Source organism: Sapajus apella, unplaced genomic scaffold, assembly GCF_009761245.1.
Source record: "Sapajus apella isolate SASKATOON/1434 unplaced genomic scaffold, GSC_monkey_1.0 scaffold52, whole genome shotgun sequence".
Taxonomy (NCBI): domain Eukaryota; kingdom Metazoa; phylum Chordata; class Mammalia; order Primates; family Cebidae; genus Sapajus; species Sapajus apella.
This window is the reverse complement of record NW_022436992.1, coordinates 16,324,455-16,340,110: the sequence shown is the minus strand read 5'-3', so window position 1 is coordinate 16,340,110 and position 15,656 is coordinate 16,324,455. Positions and strand designations below refer to the sequence as shown.

At 38.7% G+C, this 15,656-nt stretch overlaps 1 protein-coding gene across 3 annotated transcripts in view; it reads right to left on the bottom strand.

Annotated features, from left to right (window-relative positions):
• BUB1 (BUB1 mitotic checkpoint serine/threonine kinase) overlaps positions 1-15,419 on the bottom strand; it is a 39,936-nt gene extending 24,517 nt beyond the window's left edge. For 2 of the 3 annotated variants that reach the window (XM_032243692.1, XM_032243693.1), the window contains exons 1-9: positions 15,289-15,407; positions 12,554-12,613; positions 12,336-12,474; positions 10,967-11,163; positions 8,523-8,566; positions 7,471-7,571; positions 5,785-5,837; positions 5,509-5,693; positions 4,286-4,437 (exon numbers count right to left, since the gene is read on the bottom strand). In XM_032243692.1, the coding sequence (XP_032099583.1) occupies positions 4,286-4,437; positions 5,509-5,693; positions 5,785-5,837; positions 7,471-7,571; positions 8,523-8,566; positions 10,967-11,163; positions 12,336-12,474; positions 12,554-12,613; positions 15,289-15,314 (957 nt within the window). In that variant the 5' untranslated portion in view covers positions 15,315-15,407. Of the gene's footprint in view, positions 1-4,285; positions 4,438-5,508; positions 5,694-5,784; positions 5,838-7,470; positions 7,572-8,522; positions 8,567-10,966; positions 11,164-12,335; positions 12,475-12,553; positions 12,614-15,288 lie in introns of all 3 variants that reach the window. The other variant, XM_032243691.1, reaches the window with a different exon arrangement.
• Between the last annotated feature and the right edge of the window lie 237 nt (positions 15,420-15,656).

Below are 15,656 nucleotides of genomic sequence, written 5' to 3'. Positions count from 1 at the left end.
TACTGGTCTTAAACTCCTGATGTCGTGATCTGCCCACCCCAACCTTGAAAAGTGCTGGGATTATAGGCGTGAGCCACCATGCCTGGCCAATTCCTTTTTCCTTGAAGTTTCCCTATACTTCTTCAAGCATTCCGAAATGTATAGTCAACAACAAAAAGATCACTCTACAAATGGGTGGTTTGTAGCTTCTGAACCACAGACACCAGTGGCAGCTCATAATTTCTAACCACTGAAATAACCAGTCTCTACAGTTGTATCAGTATTTAAGTATTATCTTATTTATCTTTACTTAATTTTGGGAAAAGTTCAACAAATCAGTGTTAGCAAAAGCTCATAATAGTGTTCCTTCCATTAAAATACCCTTATTAATATATGAGATAGGGCTTGAAAAAGGGAAAACATAAGTAAAAGACTCTTCATAGCCATTTTCACTTTGAAGAATAGGAAACACTAATATAAATTGCAATAATAACTGCCACAAAAGCCTGTCTCACAACAGGAAGGATAATAAGCTCTAAATTTAAAATCTTTGCTTTGCTACTCACATCTATTTAAGATTGTAATTGTATGCTTTAATACTACAAAGTTAGATGAGTTAATTCCTCACCATATAAAAGTATCCTTATAAACTGTTAAGAAAAACACCAGCCAGGCAAGGGTGGCTCACGCCTGTAATTGGTCCCAGAAATTTGGGAGACTGAGGCTGGTGGTTTGCATGAGCTCAGGAGTTTGAGACCAGGCTAGGCATCATGGCAAAACTCTGTCTCTACAAAAAATTAGCTGGGCATGGAGGGATGTACCTGCAGTGCCAGCTACTCAGGAGGCTGAGGTGGCAGGATCACTTGAGCCTGGGAGGCAGAGATTGCAGTGAGCAGAGATTGCACTACTGCACTCCAGCCTAGAGGACAGAGTAAGATCCTGTCTCCAAAAACAAACAAACACATACCACCAAATATCTCGGGCAAGAATAGTTATTTTACAGACAAATGGAAAAAAATATAAAAAGCTCATTCTCATTTGTCATCAAAAATAACCTACACCATTTTCTCACCTACCAAATTAGTAATATTTAAAAAATCATAATATTGAATTCTAAAGAAATATTCTGAACAATGCCAGAGATTTTTCTCCACCAGATATCAAAACATATAAGAAAGTTGTAGTAAATACACCTATGAAATGATCAAGAAGAGACCTAGTGACTAAAATACCTATACTAAAGGTATCTTGTATGCATCAAAATTCAGAACATGGTAAAGATATTTTAAATCAACGGGGAAAGGCTGAGCAGGTCAATAAATGATTTAGGGACAACAAGCAATCCACTTGGAAAATATATCCTGATGCTATTCATACAGAGAATTAAGTTTGAAAAAGGGAGGTTTCTAGTTAAAGACAGTGGCTTCATATACTCCAAAACTCTCACCAAAATGACAGTGAAGGAATTCTAACACTTAACATAGCTGTTGAAAAAGGCTAGGAGTGGTGTGTCCCTAATTGCTAGATAAGTTCAGAAATCTACAATGCTAGCTATACCTCAAAATGGAAGTGAAGGTGGAGCTGAAGACAAGAACACTGTAAGTCTGTTTGAAAAGCAGATGCTAAGACCCATTCTTGCAGGTCCATGCAGGGTGTGATTCCTCATGCTTGGTCTGGCAGCAAACTGGAAGTTTCCTTTCTGGAGAAATAATCAAAAGGACTCTAGACTAGGTTGAGGATGGTGGTGATAGACACCACACGAGAAACAAAAGGATCTGGTCAACCTACTCATTGAACACTTGGACCTCTGAATCCTTTCCTTGACTTTGCAAATGCTAGCAGGCCAGGTTTATACTCCATGCTCCCGGGAATCTATCTGCCCAAGAAAACAGGCCTTCCTATGAAGCTGATCAGTTAACAAGCCTCACTCACACACCTATGGCCTCCAATCAGCCTTCTTGGGCCTGCTCTTCGATGAGTACACAGCAGAGATCAGACATCTCATGGTAAACTTACAATATGAAGCACAAAGGTCAAAGCAAATGACACATATGAACAGGAAATCAAGGATTCTGACACAATTTTTTTAAAAATTAATTTCTTCACATTAAGAGGTAAGATATTACATTCACAAAATAATAGGCGCCTGTGAAAATGAGCATACCTAATAAAAAAAGCAACATAATCCTAAAATGACATCAGAAATAAAAGAATTTAATAAGATGGCCATAAAAATTAAGGCAACCTCTAAGAAAATTAGGGGTAGAAAAGGACAAAAATAGAAAATGGTGAAATTTAAGAAAATTAAATGACCACTCCAGGATAGCCTAACAGAGAGTATGAGGGAAAAATATCCACCCCTAAAAATATACATCAGGAAAATTGCCCAGAATTGCAAAACTAGAACATTTAAGTACTAAGTATAATGGATGAAAAGATAAACACCAAACACATCATTATGTCACAACACAGGGGAGGAAGATGATCCTATACCCCTCCAGAGAAAAACAAAGGTCACATCAAAGAACCAAGAATCAGGACTCTGGGCCTTTCCACACCAGTTATGCAAGCTAAAAAACAATGAACGAGTGCCTCTAAAAACTCTGAGGGAATGTGATTTCCCTCCTAGAACCTTGTGCCCAACCAAATCATCAACCAAGTGTGAGGGTAGAATAAAGATGCTTTTAGACATGCAGGAGACCTCAAAAACTAACCCCTCAAACATACTTTTTTTTTTTAAAGCTACTGGAGAATGTGCCTTCAAAATGAGGATGTTAAGGAGAAATGAAGACATGGGAACCAGGGATATACCACAGGAAAAGAACCAGGGAGAACAATTTCTTGTAATTATCCAGAGAAAATATAAATTATACAAGAAAAGAAATCCAAATAAATAAATTTTTAAAAATGAAATGACTCAATAGAAAAATGGACAAAGCTATCAAGTCAATTTAAAGAAAAAAAAAAAAAAAAAAAAAACACTCACTAAGTGCATCCAAAAAAGATCCAAATCCACCTATAATTAAAGAAACTACATCAGGTGCTTGAAAAGATTTAGCTAAATGCGTACAAGAAACAAGTACTTTTACACACTATTAATGGGAGTGGACAATCCTAAGTTTATAGAGGGCAGTCTGACAATTTTTTAGGTACATAAACTTTAAAGACAGCATGACTTGTAGCAGTTTCTACATGATACGCTCCCTTTTATAAGGTATGACAGAAGACTATGCTGCAAGTAGAATCAGTTAGATATCTATGCAATAGTAGTGAAAGATCTACCAGATGTGTTAGGTAGAAAAAGCAGAAAATAAGTCTTATTTATATAGAACGTTCTACTGCATTCATGTGTGTGTTCATACATAGTAAGTCTGGAAAAATACAAACTATAGCAGTTAGCAATAAAGGAGAACATTCAGACCAAGTATGGTGGATCACACCTGTAATCACAACACTTTGGTAGGCTGAGGCAAGAGAAACACTTGAGCCCAGGAGTTTGGCACCAGGCTGGGCAACATGGTGAGACCTCATCTCTACAAAAATAAAAATAAAAAATTAGGTGGGTGTGGTGGCACATGCCTGTGGTCACAGCTAAGGAGGATACAATGAACAGTTATCACACCACTGCACTGTAGCCTGGGTGACAGAGCAAGACCTTGTCTAACATACATACATACATATATATATATATATTTATACACACATCTTTCATGTGATATTTTTAAAAACATAATATAGTCACATATTTTTATACTTTCCAAATATGTAACATAATTAAGTATTTTATCTTCATGGTATCCTATGTCATAGACAGACATATACTAAGATGCAGATTAAGCAACCATTATACAGCTTAAAATAGTTTATTTCCAATCTCCCTCATTCATTACTAATTTTAAGAAAATATATGTGGCTCTAACACACTCACCACTTCTTTCCTTTTCCAACATGAAGTAATGGCAAACAAAAAATATATCTAGATGATAAATTATTGAGAGTACTAAACTCCAATTTTAATTACACAATAGTCATTGTACAAAAAATAAAAAAGGTCTATATATACTAATACATGAATATATAGATGTGTATACATACAAACATGTAAAACATACTACCATTCTGTTCTGTAACTTTCTTGTCTCACTCTACATTTTGAACTTCTGTGTCAAATTATTTTAGAATTTCAGAAAGTTACCAGCTAAATTAACATCAGAATTAACTCTAAAACCAGCACATAGAAAGGAACAAATCAATACTGCAATTCCTGCTGCTGGGCATGGGACATGTCATGAAGAGCACAATATACCTCAGACCTTTCCTGAGAAGTGGGCAGCTCCTCATGGGATGTCTCCACCACTTGATGCAACTTCTTATGAAGTTCATCCATTTTCTGTTTTAATAGCTGTTCTTCAAAAGCACTTGCTTCTTTCCTTTTCATATAATGTCTGTCTTCATTTACTTTAGGAAAGATAAAAAATGGATTGCATGCAAAACTTAAATTCATCACAGGAATACATGCAAAATGAGGAAAGGGTTATATTTTAGGGGCCCGATTTTTTTGTTAGTCTTTCGCCTGCCCTCAGCTTGGTTACTATATATTCCGGGCATGTAAATTACTTTAAAAAAAGCAAACAAAACAAAACAAAACAAAACAAAACAAACTACATGTTGATCAAAAATAATCCTTAACAGCACAGTATAATAGCAAAGATTTTTTTTTAACCATCATATACATGATTGTTCTTGTAAACAATTATGATTGTGCAAATCATTTTAAAATAAGTTTTTATTTTTAAAAGATAAAAATCTCTAGAGACTAAGTAGAAGTGAAGTGCACTAAATGATCAGGGCTTCAAGCATGCTGTGGTTAGTCCCACTTCCAATAACTGGTTAATAGAGCCATATTAGGCAAATCAAAGAGTCTGGCTTAAGACTTTTTGGTCATGGCATGTGAAAGAAAAATGGATCTATGCCCAGCACAAAATGGGTTCTCTGTGTTAACTGACTTGTATTCTCTGCTGTCAATTGAATATGAAAAGTAATAAACAAAAAAGGCCCAGAATGGCTATAGCCCAAATAACTTAGACGATATAAAAGTCCCAAATGGAATAAAGGTTCAAATAACTGACCTAGAGATTTAGAATTACAATATACAGATAATATTGAAAAAATTTTAAATATTTATTTCACTAAAGCTAAAATGACACTGGTATGGATATCTAATGTGCACTCTTTCAACTATGAGTTTGCTGCCAAGACATCAATTTAGTCCTAGGACTAACTTGGCTGCTACACTAGTGGTTAACCAATTTCCCATTTAGAAAAAAAAGTACAGCTTGCTGCCAGCACAATATTCTCCAGGCAAATGCAAAATCGGTTAATAACGACTTCTGGGCTTCTGATAGGATGAGACGAAGACTTTTTTTACAGAGTCTTTCAACATAGTCAATTATTCTATGAAAAATTACTCAGAGATGAGGATTATTTTAAGTGACATAAGAATAACTAAAAATACAAGATTGCAAGTACCCCATTGCTCATGCTTTCTCCGTTGATTGTATTTCTGGGCTCTCAATTCTTCAAAGGAAAATTCTGATTCCCCACGAATAAGCTTCTCCTTGCAATACATAACAACCTGTTGAACATCAGCTTTGGGTGCCAAAGATGATTGCACAGAATATTCTGATTTAGAAATCATGATCACTCTTTGTTCCCTACAATGGGGGAAAACACATTATTTACAACAATGTATTGAAGAACATTTGAAGGAAACTCATAATAGATTAATGTGCTGATTATACTTGCATATTTGACTCTTTATCACAAGCTGAAGATATCACTCCTGAAGGCTCTGAACCCTAAAAACAGAAAACAAACATGAGCATTCACCTGTCTGAGAAGAAAGTGTCACCTAAATTACTTCACAAAACAATATGAAAATGCTTCAGGGGAAGAGGACCCTTAATCTCAAGTAGATTTACATATATATATATATATATATCTTATTTATTTTATATCATACTCATATATTTTATATTATACTCATATATTATATCATATTCATATATTTTTAAATTATGATTAATATCAAAAGATTCACTTTGTATCATTAACCTTACAATAACTATTGCAACTTAATCTAATCCAGGAAAGTTTTATTTTTGATAAAAGTCCCACTCAGCAGTAGAGAAGAACCCTAGTTGATTTCAATTTATAGTCTAGGAGTTAGGCTATAGTGTCTAAACATTATGGGATGGATATTCCCAACTGCTGTGTTCAACATTTTTTTAATTAAAATTTTCCTTAGGTACTACTCTGCCCTCAAGACTTCCCAAATTCATTCACTAAACAAATATTTACCAGACAGCCCTGTGTCATACTCTGAGCTAGGTCTAGAAAATATGACTGTAATCAAGACCCATCTCTACTGTCTAGAGCTTAGACAGAGCAATATGAGGTCAGGAGGCTGGCAAGCATGTGTAGGATGTAAAATGTGTATTGGGACAAGTTGCACTACTTGTCAGTTAGGAATGCATATTCTGCTTCTAAGAATGTGTTATATTAATAAAATCTGTACATATACCCTAAGAACAGAGGCATTGCCATTGGCTATTGCTTCAAGGAGGTCCCTGATGAACTTTGAAAGAAAGTTGTACTATGGAGGGTAACATGGGAAACACAGCTGGGAAACGTGAGGCTGAGGGAAGGAGAGACTTGAGCATTTTCCCATGTTGATAAGCCATAGAGGCAGAAGTGACCTCCATAGAGCAAAACTCTTGATGAGGATAAGGACAAGTGCAGATGGACGGCAACCTTTTCTCACAGGGAAGGATGCAGCTACATTTATTGGTTGGTGGCAGAAAACTGACAGATATCACTTGATGGTATCTGCTGAAATAGTATTTTTTAAGTTCGAGAGAGAAGTTAGAGGTAGCTAGGTCTCAAGTTTGAAGAAACTGAAAAGAAGTTTAAAATCACTGTAATTTGGTGCTAAAGAGTGAACCTGGAAACATTAAGAGATACACAAAACAAAGAGTGAATCAGACACTGGAAACATGTCCCAGTGCCTAGGAGTATGAGAGCCCTAGTTGAGGTAACAGGCATCAATCTTTGAGGCTCTGAGTTTTGAAAGCCAGCTTCAGGAGCCCCCAGGTGGGTATAATCCCAAGTAGAGATTTCCAGAGCCTATCCAGAGGCCAGCAGAGCAGCGGAGGAAAGGATATTGGTAGGGGAGAAGCTGCTTGGGAGAGTAAAGACAGGAGGCTGTATGGTGGGGGCCTCTGGGTTAGACAATAAATTATATTTGAGGTGAGCTGTGGGAGAGAATAACAGGCCCAGGAAGTTACCCCAGGAACAGGTAGCTGACATGGAGATTAGAGTCATGAGAGAAAGATCAAAGAAATGAGATGTCAAACTGGATATAGAAGGCAGCCAGGTTGGCCATTCAATACCATTCTCAGTTTCCATACAACCTACAAATGTCATTATTACCTGATTCTTAGAAATACAGGCCATACTATTTCCTGGATTTGATTTTGATGTTACCATTTGGTTTGAAATCTGAACATTATGCAGAGGTTCTGAGGTTCTAGCTATGAGGGAAAAGAGGATAAAATAAGGAGAAATTAAGGGTAAAACCATAATAAATAAAATTATCACACCTAATATGTTCCCTTCATCCTTCCAATAAGAATCATAAGAAGTAAATCAACTCATTCCTACTGTCTCAGAAATTTCAACTACAACATTTTTAAAATAAATATTATACGATTTTCTGATCAATTCAAAATGCCAGGAAGTACCCAAAAGAAATGTAAAACCTAACTAATGATTTTAAACAATAGGACAGGGTGGGCTTATTGCTGAAATGTGGTATTTAGTTCTAAGAAAAAGAATGGCTATGTTTCTTTAAAAGTTACATTAAACACATTTGATTCCATTCAAAATAGATGGGAGTCCAGATGAACTATTTGGTCAATTTTGAATTTAAAAAAAAATCCTAGAAATACAGTGAAATCATCAGGTTTTTCTTGCAGGGTTGCTCTTTTAAAATGCTAGGACAAAGCCCTTTCTCTCTGGGGTTATTTAGTAGGCATTATGATGATCAGAGTGCTTTCTCTATTACCTGAGAGTACAATTTGGGTTTCATTAAAAATTGGATGGGATGTGTGTGTGTGTAGACAGTCTCGCTCTGTCACCCAGGCTGGAGTGCAGTGGTGTGATCTTGGCTCACTGCAACCTTCGCCTCCCAGGCTCATGCAGTTCTCCTGCTTCAGCGTCCCAAGCAGCCAGGACTACAGGCGCATGCCATCACATCCAGCTACATTTTGTATTTTAGTAGAGGTGGCATTTCACCATGTTGGCTAGGCTGGTCTTGAACTCTTGACCTCAGGTGATCCACCTATCTGGACCTCCCAAAGTGCTGGGATTAAAGGGGTGTATCACCATGCCCAACTGGTTTTATTTTTTAGAGAAAAGAAAATACTAATACAAATCCAAGACTGAATGGACAACAATAGGCATTCTGGAAAGTCTGATTTTACCTTGAGCTGGCAAATGGGTTTCAGTGAGGCGTGTCTGAAATAACCTAAATGACAGTAGAAAAGGCATCAATATAGATTATAAATTTACAGTTCAATACATAGCTGTTAGAGTGAAAACTAAATACCACAGACAACTTATTATAAGCTAGTAAAGTCTGAGGTCAAGAAAGAATGTACGGTTGCATTTTAGAGTTGTTTCAAAATAAAAAAATAAAATGCTGGAAATATCTTTATATCCAATATACTACCCGTATTACAAAAATTCCTCCCTTTGCCTAGTTTATGTTAGTATTTCTTAAAGTCATATAACAAATGAACCCTCTTTCTCCATGTATCATGTCTGCAAAGTTCTAACACAGGGTATCTAAACTCCTACTTTAGGTATTTAGTACATTTGGAACATAATGAATATATTCGGAAGAAAGAAGTGAAAGTACAAAAGTACTTAGACTACTGCTTCCAAAGGCAGACATACGAAATGCTGTGAGACGCATTTCACGGCGTGTTTCATTTTCAACTCTACCTGTCAAGTAATGTGCAATTCCCACACCTGACATTTTTGAGAGATGCAATCCAAACTGCACCCTATAAAGCAACTAAGTGGTAAACCTTGTTGACTCTTAAGTCAAACAAACCAATGGTTAAGAAGCCATTTTATGTGATGAGAAAAGACTGAAAATTATGTGATATTAAATAACTATTGTTAGTTTTCTTAGGTATGATTATGGAATAAGGCTCTGTAAGAAATAAGATTTTAGAGATGTTTATAACAGGGCTTTGGGTAAAATATTTTGCTGTTATGGATCTGCTTTAAAATTCTTCAGCATTGAGAAATACAAAATGTTAAATATTAAAAGTTGGTGACAGATAAATGGGAGTTTATTATGCTAATTTTTCTCTTTTATGGGTGTTTGAAAAATCTCATAATGACATCTTTAAAAAGCATGAATACTGTACAAAAATTGAACAGATGAGTATATTAAAGGCTGGCAAGAGGTTCAGTAGATAATGGGTCTCAGATTCTACTAATGAGAGGGAAAGGGTAAACAATTGGTATAACCTTCAAGTAGGTAGTTTGGTTATATGCACCACAAGCCTAAAAACTCTTCATACACCCTTTGGCTCAAGAGTTTCAATTCTGAGGATCTATGAGAAGTAACTAAGTAAAAATAGAAAATACATTAAAAAATACTTTTATGATGAAGGAAAAAGACCTTGACACAAAGCTGCATATGTACAGGAAGCATGCATGCAATCCTGTAACAAGGAGAAAAAAAAAGCACCAAGGAAAATGCCAAAAGGTTTTATTTCATTTTCTGTATTTTCACAATTCCCTAAGTGAGATATGCTTAATCAGGGAAAAAGTTTTAAAAATGTGAACAATGTTATTCATTAAGGTATTCATCACAGGCCAGATGCAGTGGCTCACGTCTGCAATCCCGGCACTTTGGGAGGCTGAGGCAGGAAAATCGCTTGCAGTCAGGAGTTGGAGACCAGTCTGGCCAACATGGCAAAACCTCTTCTGTGCTAAAATACAAAAATTAGCCAGGAATGGTGGTACATGCCTATAGTCCCAGCTACTCAGGATACTGAGACAGGAGAGTCTCTTGAGCCCGGAGGGAGAGGTTACAGTGAGCTGAGATTACACCACTGCACTCCAGCCTGGGCAACAGAGTAAGACTCCATCTTTAAAAAAAAAAAAAAAAAAAAAAAAAGATAGGCTGGGCACAGTGGCTCACGCCTGCAATCCCAGCACTTTGAGAGACTGAGGGGGTGGATCACGAGGTCAGGAGATTAAGACCACCCTGGCCAACATGGTGAAACCCCATCTCTACTGAAAATACAAAAATTAGCTAGGTGTGGTGGCAGGCGCCTGTAGTCCCAGCTACTCAAGAGGCTGAGGCAGGAGAATCCCTTGAACCCAGGAGGCAGGGGTAAGCTGAGATTGCAGCACTGCACTCCAACCTGGACACCAGAGTGAGCTTCGTCTCAGGAAAAAAAGAAAAAAGAAAAACAAGTATCCATCATGGCGCTTTTTATAAAAATCAAAATGTAAACAACTTAAATGTCCAATTGGAGAGAGGTTGGATTATGACACAACACCGTGACAGATTTCACAACCACTTTAGAAGTAATTTAAAAGTTCATAATTTCTTAAGTATAAATTTCTTTGTATGTGTAACCAAACATACAATATGATTTACTGTTAAAATATACAAAGATTCCCACACAGGCACAGGAAAAGATATTAGAAGGAAATGTGTCAGTTATTATTAACGGTAGTATTTCTGAGCAGTTTCTTTTTCTTTATACTATTCTGTATTACCCACATTTTCCAAAACTAGAAGGATTTTCCCATATAAATTGCTAACGATACAATTTTTAAGAGCAAACACTACATTTCAAAGTCGGAAGCATCACAGGGAGTTTTAATTGGTAGCTACCTGTACTGTTGTTGCAGGAGCTCTCTAGGTTCAGCCTGGTTTTGAATTCCTCTCCGGAGGACAGCACTGGCATGCTGCAGCTCTCCTTGGGCTTCCAGATGCCCTGCCCAGGCTATGTACAGAAGGGATGACAGGGTTCCAATCCCATGGTTGTACAGAAACTCAAAAAACTGATGGAGGTCACTGTTATACTCAGCCTACGGGAACCCAAAACAAAAAGACATAAGAATAATGGAACTGCTAGTCTACGTCTGGTGAGGAGTTAGCCAGCTAAGCTAGGAGCCCGTAGGTAACTTCAGATGGGGGCAAAACCAAGGCAGGATTAGAGGGTTGGACTTTTCAGCGCCACCCCTGAACTTCCAGGGAGGAAGGAGGGACTGAAGTTTAATCTGATCACCGATGGCCAATGATTTAATCAATCATGTCTGTGTAAGGCACCACCATAAAAACCCAAAAGAACAGAGCTTAGACAAGCTTCTGGAGAGCTAAACACAGGGAGGTTCCTGGAGGGTGTCACACCTGGAGAGGGCAGGAAAGCTCTACATACTTTCCCAAATACCTTGCCCTAAACATCTCTTCATCTGGTGTTCACTGGTATTCTTAGTAATATCCTTTATAACAGTAACTGTAAGTGTTTCCCTGCATTCTGTGAGCCACTCTAGCAAATTGATGAAACCCAAGCCCAAAGACAGGGTTGTGGGAACTCTGCTTTATAGCCAGTCAATCAGAAGCACAGGTAAAACAATGTGTGGCTTGCAACTGACATTGGAAGTGGGAGGCAGTCTTGTGGAACAGAGCCCTTAACTTGTTTCAGGTAGTGCTGGAATTGAATTGGAGACACAACTACAGAGCTGACTGATTGACTGCTGGTAGAGAAAAGTCTGCACATACTTTTTTGGGGGTGGGTTGGGGTGGACAGAGTCTCACTCTGTTGCCCAGACTGGAGTGCAGTGGCATGATCTCGGCTCACCGCAGCTCCCACCTCCCAGTCTCAAGCAAGTCTCCTGCCTCAGCCTCCTGAGTAGGTGCCCACCACTATGCTGGGCTCATTTTTGTATTTTTAGTAGAGACAAGTTTTCACCATATTGGCCAGGCTGGACCTGAACTCCTGAACTCAAGTGATCCACCTGCCTTGGCCTCCCAAAGTGCTAGGATTACAGGTGTGAGCCACCGTGCCCAGCCCTCACATATTTTTAATGACTAGCGGCACAGAAGTCCATTGAATCAGAGAATAAACAGTTTTTCTTCTCTATTCAGAACCGGAAACAAGGAATTAAAATAAAAGTCTAAAATGATCTTCCAATGTAAGTTTAAAAAGCAGAAGTACAACATGATTATCGATTTGATGATACATCTTAAGTATACTTACAAATTTTAAACAATAATTGATGAATCTTGGGTCATTGTGGTATTTCTTCTTATCTAAAAATTCCTTCATTAAATGTTCTAGTAAAGTTGCCAAGTATTCTCTATTCTCAGGAAAATTCTCTTCTACCCACTGTATGTAGCTACAAAAATATGGGTAATGTTAATTTTCCATAGGACAGCATATAGCTTGTTTAAAAAAAAAAATAACTAAATGCTGACCTTTCCCATTCACCAAGAGGGTCATTGCCCTTGTAGCTCTGCATATGGGCCTCAAACATCCTAGAACAGAGAAAAGTATGCACATGGGATGTTAGGGACAATTCCTACAAGCAAAAGATATACTTGATTTTATATATACCATTTATATACATTAAAATGAAAATCTTAAATATCAATCCAAATAGTATTTAATAAGAAGCATTTGCTCAGAAGTAGTCAGAGAACTCAGAAGCAGCCAATGTTTTTCCCAAAGTCCCAGCTCTATCCCAAGGGTCTCCTTCTCCTCTCATGGAACCCCAATGTCACTACCACCATGAGGGCCAGTGTCCACAAGTTAGCTGTTCCCTCTAACAGGAGGATCTAAGCATGGCACTGACTCAGACCCGACCTTCCAGTGGGATCCAGGCATGGCACTGACTCAGACCCCTGCCCTTCCAGTGGGATCTAGGCAAGGCAGTGACTCAGGTCCCTGCCTTTGCTTCCCAGGAGCATGGCTGACACATGGCTGGAACAAGAGTCAAAAAGGGCTTGTAAATGGGTGTGAGGCAGCCCAGAGTACCACAAAGTAGAGTTTCCAGACATAGTTTGTTTTCATGGCTTCAAAGTAACAAAGTCCCTGAGGAAGAGCAGATGACAGCAGTGCTCAGAAATCAGCCACAGAACTCCCAGAGAACTCTACTTCCCCCATTTCCACATACTCAGCCACAGCCTAAAAAAAAAAAAAAAAATCGGCCAGGTAAAGCAAAATTCCCCTTGGGAATTCAGATGCTAGAGGGGCTAAACAAACAAAAAGAAACATGCAAAGCAATGTCGGGTTACATTAAGTACTTAGAAGAACAAACTAAATAAAACATAACAGGAGAAAGGATGAGAATGTGATGCGTTACTATTTTTAGATAAAATGGCCATGGAAGTCCTGCCTCTCCTAAGGCGGTAACATGTGATCAGTGCCAGAGAGCCATGTAGCTATCTGGGTGCGAAATGGTCAAGGCTGAGAGAACTTCAGGAACAGAAAGAAAGCCAGTGTGGTTTAAGTGTCATCAGCAGGAAAAAGTGGGGGTGACAAGATCTAATTTTCATTTTTATTTCCCTCTGTGCGAAGAAGGGAATAGAAGGTAAGAAGGGAAGTGGGAAACCAGTCAGGTAGATTCCTAGGTTTTCTATCTGACACACTATACATATTTTTTTTTAAATGATGTAAAAATCAATATGTATTTTTATTTTTTTTAAGAGATGGAATCTTGATCTGTTGTCCATGCTAGAGTACATTGGTACAATCATGGTTCACTGTAACCTCAAACTCCTGTGTTCAAATGATCCTTCTGCCTCAGCCTCCTGAGTAGCTAAGACTTACAGGCACATGCCACCATGTCTGGCTAATTTTTTATTTTTTGCAGAAAAGGGGTATCACTATTGGTCTCGAACTCCTGGCCTCAAGTGACTTTCTTGCCTTGGTCTCCTGAAGTGTTGGCATTACAGGCATGAGCCACCATGCCCTGCCTAAAAAACAATATTTACTTCTTTTTAGGTAAATATAAAGAAAAATAAAAAGAAACTAGAAAAAACAGTTACACATGACAGAGTAGGAGGGTAGGCAGGTACAGGAGTTATCGGTAAATATTGTTCTAACTCTTCTTTTAGTCATATAACTATATTGCTTATTTTTGAAACTAAAAAAAAAATTACTTCTGAATTCTGAATGTTTCTCATGCTTCATAGAGGGACAAATCCATATTTCAGAACTTTTCTTACAAAATATGTCTAGTAGGCCTACCCAAGGTAAACATTTCATATTCTAACACCAACCACATTTCTCTAGTAAAATGACCTAAATACACTGTAATACTAAAACAACCAGTTCACTAAAGCAAATTAATCTTTAGTAAGTCAAAATAGGACCAGGAATACCTGCTTTCCCTTTAAACATGGGGGTGGGAAACTTCTGAAAGAAAATAATTTGCTGGCTAGGTTGAAGGCTACAGAAAAAGTCTTAGAGCAAATATATTTTTGTTTTCACTGTATTTAACAATCTCAGTGGTCTAATCCCAATGAACTAATAAAATGGACCAGTTTTACATCCTGCCACCTATGACTTAATTGTTTTAAATAGTTTTAAGTTACAATCTTAGTAAACCATCTAAGTTAAAAAACAAAGGCGTGGGAACTTTAAAAAGTTAGTGATGTTAGCAGGCTGGCACACATCACTCAATAATAAGCAAAGCTATTTTATTCTTTTCCTTTTTTTTTCTTAAAGTACCCTGTATTCAAAGACTTTTAAAAAATAGTGGTGGGATTATGGGTATGAGAGCAACTTTAAATTCGTTCCCTACTGTAGTCTAATTGTTAAATACGTGACTTTGAAAATTTATCTTAAAATCTAAACACAAGGTTCGGGGTTTTTGTTAGGTTAAACAGCTATCAGGAGAGGGTTCCTTACAAAGAATAAACCAGAGCTCTGGGGGCCTAACGAATTATCCAAATCCCCTCAAACGGCCACTGTGGTGCAGCTGGGCGGACGAGCACCGGGCCTCAGCGGAGCCCACTGTGCAGAGCCCTCCCCCGCTCTCAAGCGGCCCACCGCCTTGCTGAACACACTCCAAACCCAGGAAGGGGGCGGGAGGGAGCAAAAGAAGGCAGGTCTAGGGCGGGCTGGGCCCTAACCCCAGGCGCCGCAAACCCCTGGGCTTCCCCACGCCAGGCGCCCCAGCCCCTGGGCTTCCCTACCCCACACTTACTGAAGGACATTTTCCGGGGTGTCCATGGCCAGAAAATGCTGGCCGGCGGCAGCCAAACTCTCACCACAAGCCAGAGCCGCCGCCAATTCGAATCTCCCGCGCAGCCGCAGTCGGCTCGCCGAACGCTTCAGGGAGCCTGTCATTGGTCAAGGCTGCAGAAGAAGCTGGCCAATCGCCGGGGCCGTTGCCCGGAGATCAAGTCCCGCCTCCCTCCTTTGCGCCAGTAGCTTCTCCCACTTCCGGTAGCTGTCGGTTGAACTGAAACCTGGCTGTAGGGGTGGGGGCGCGGGGTGTTTGGGATGCGGCGCGGCGAAGGGGAGCTGGCTTGGCTTGGGCGTAGGGAATTGTTTTTTTTGTTTTAGCTATCC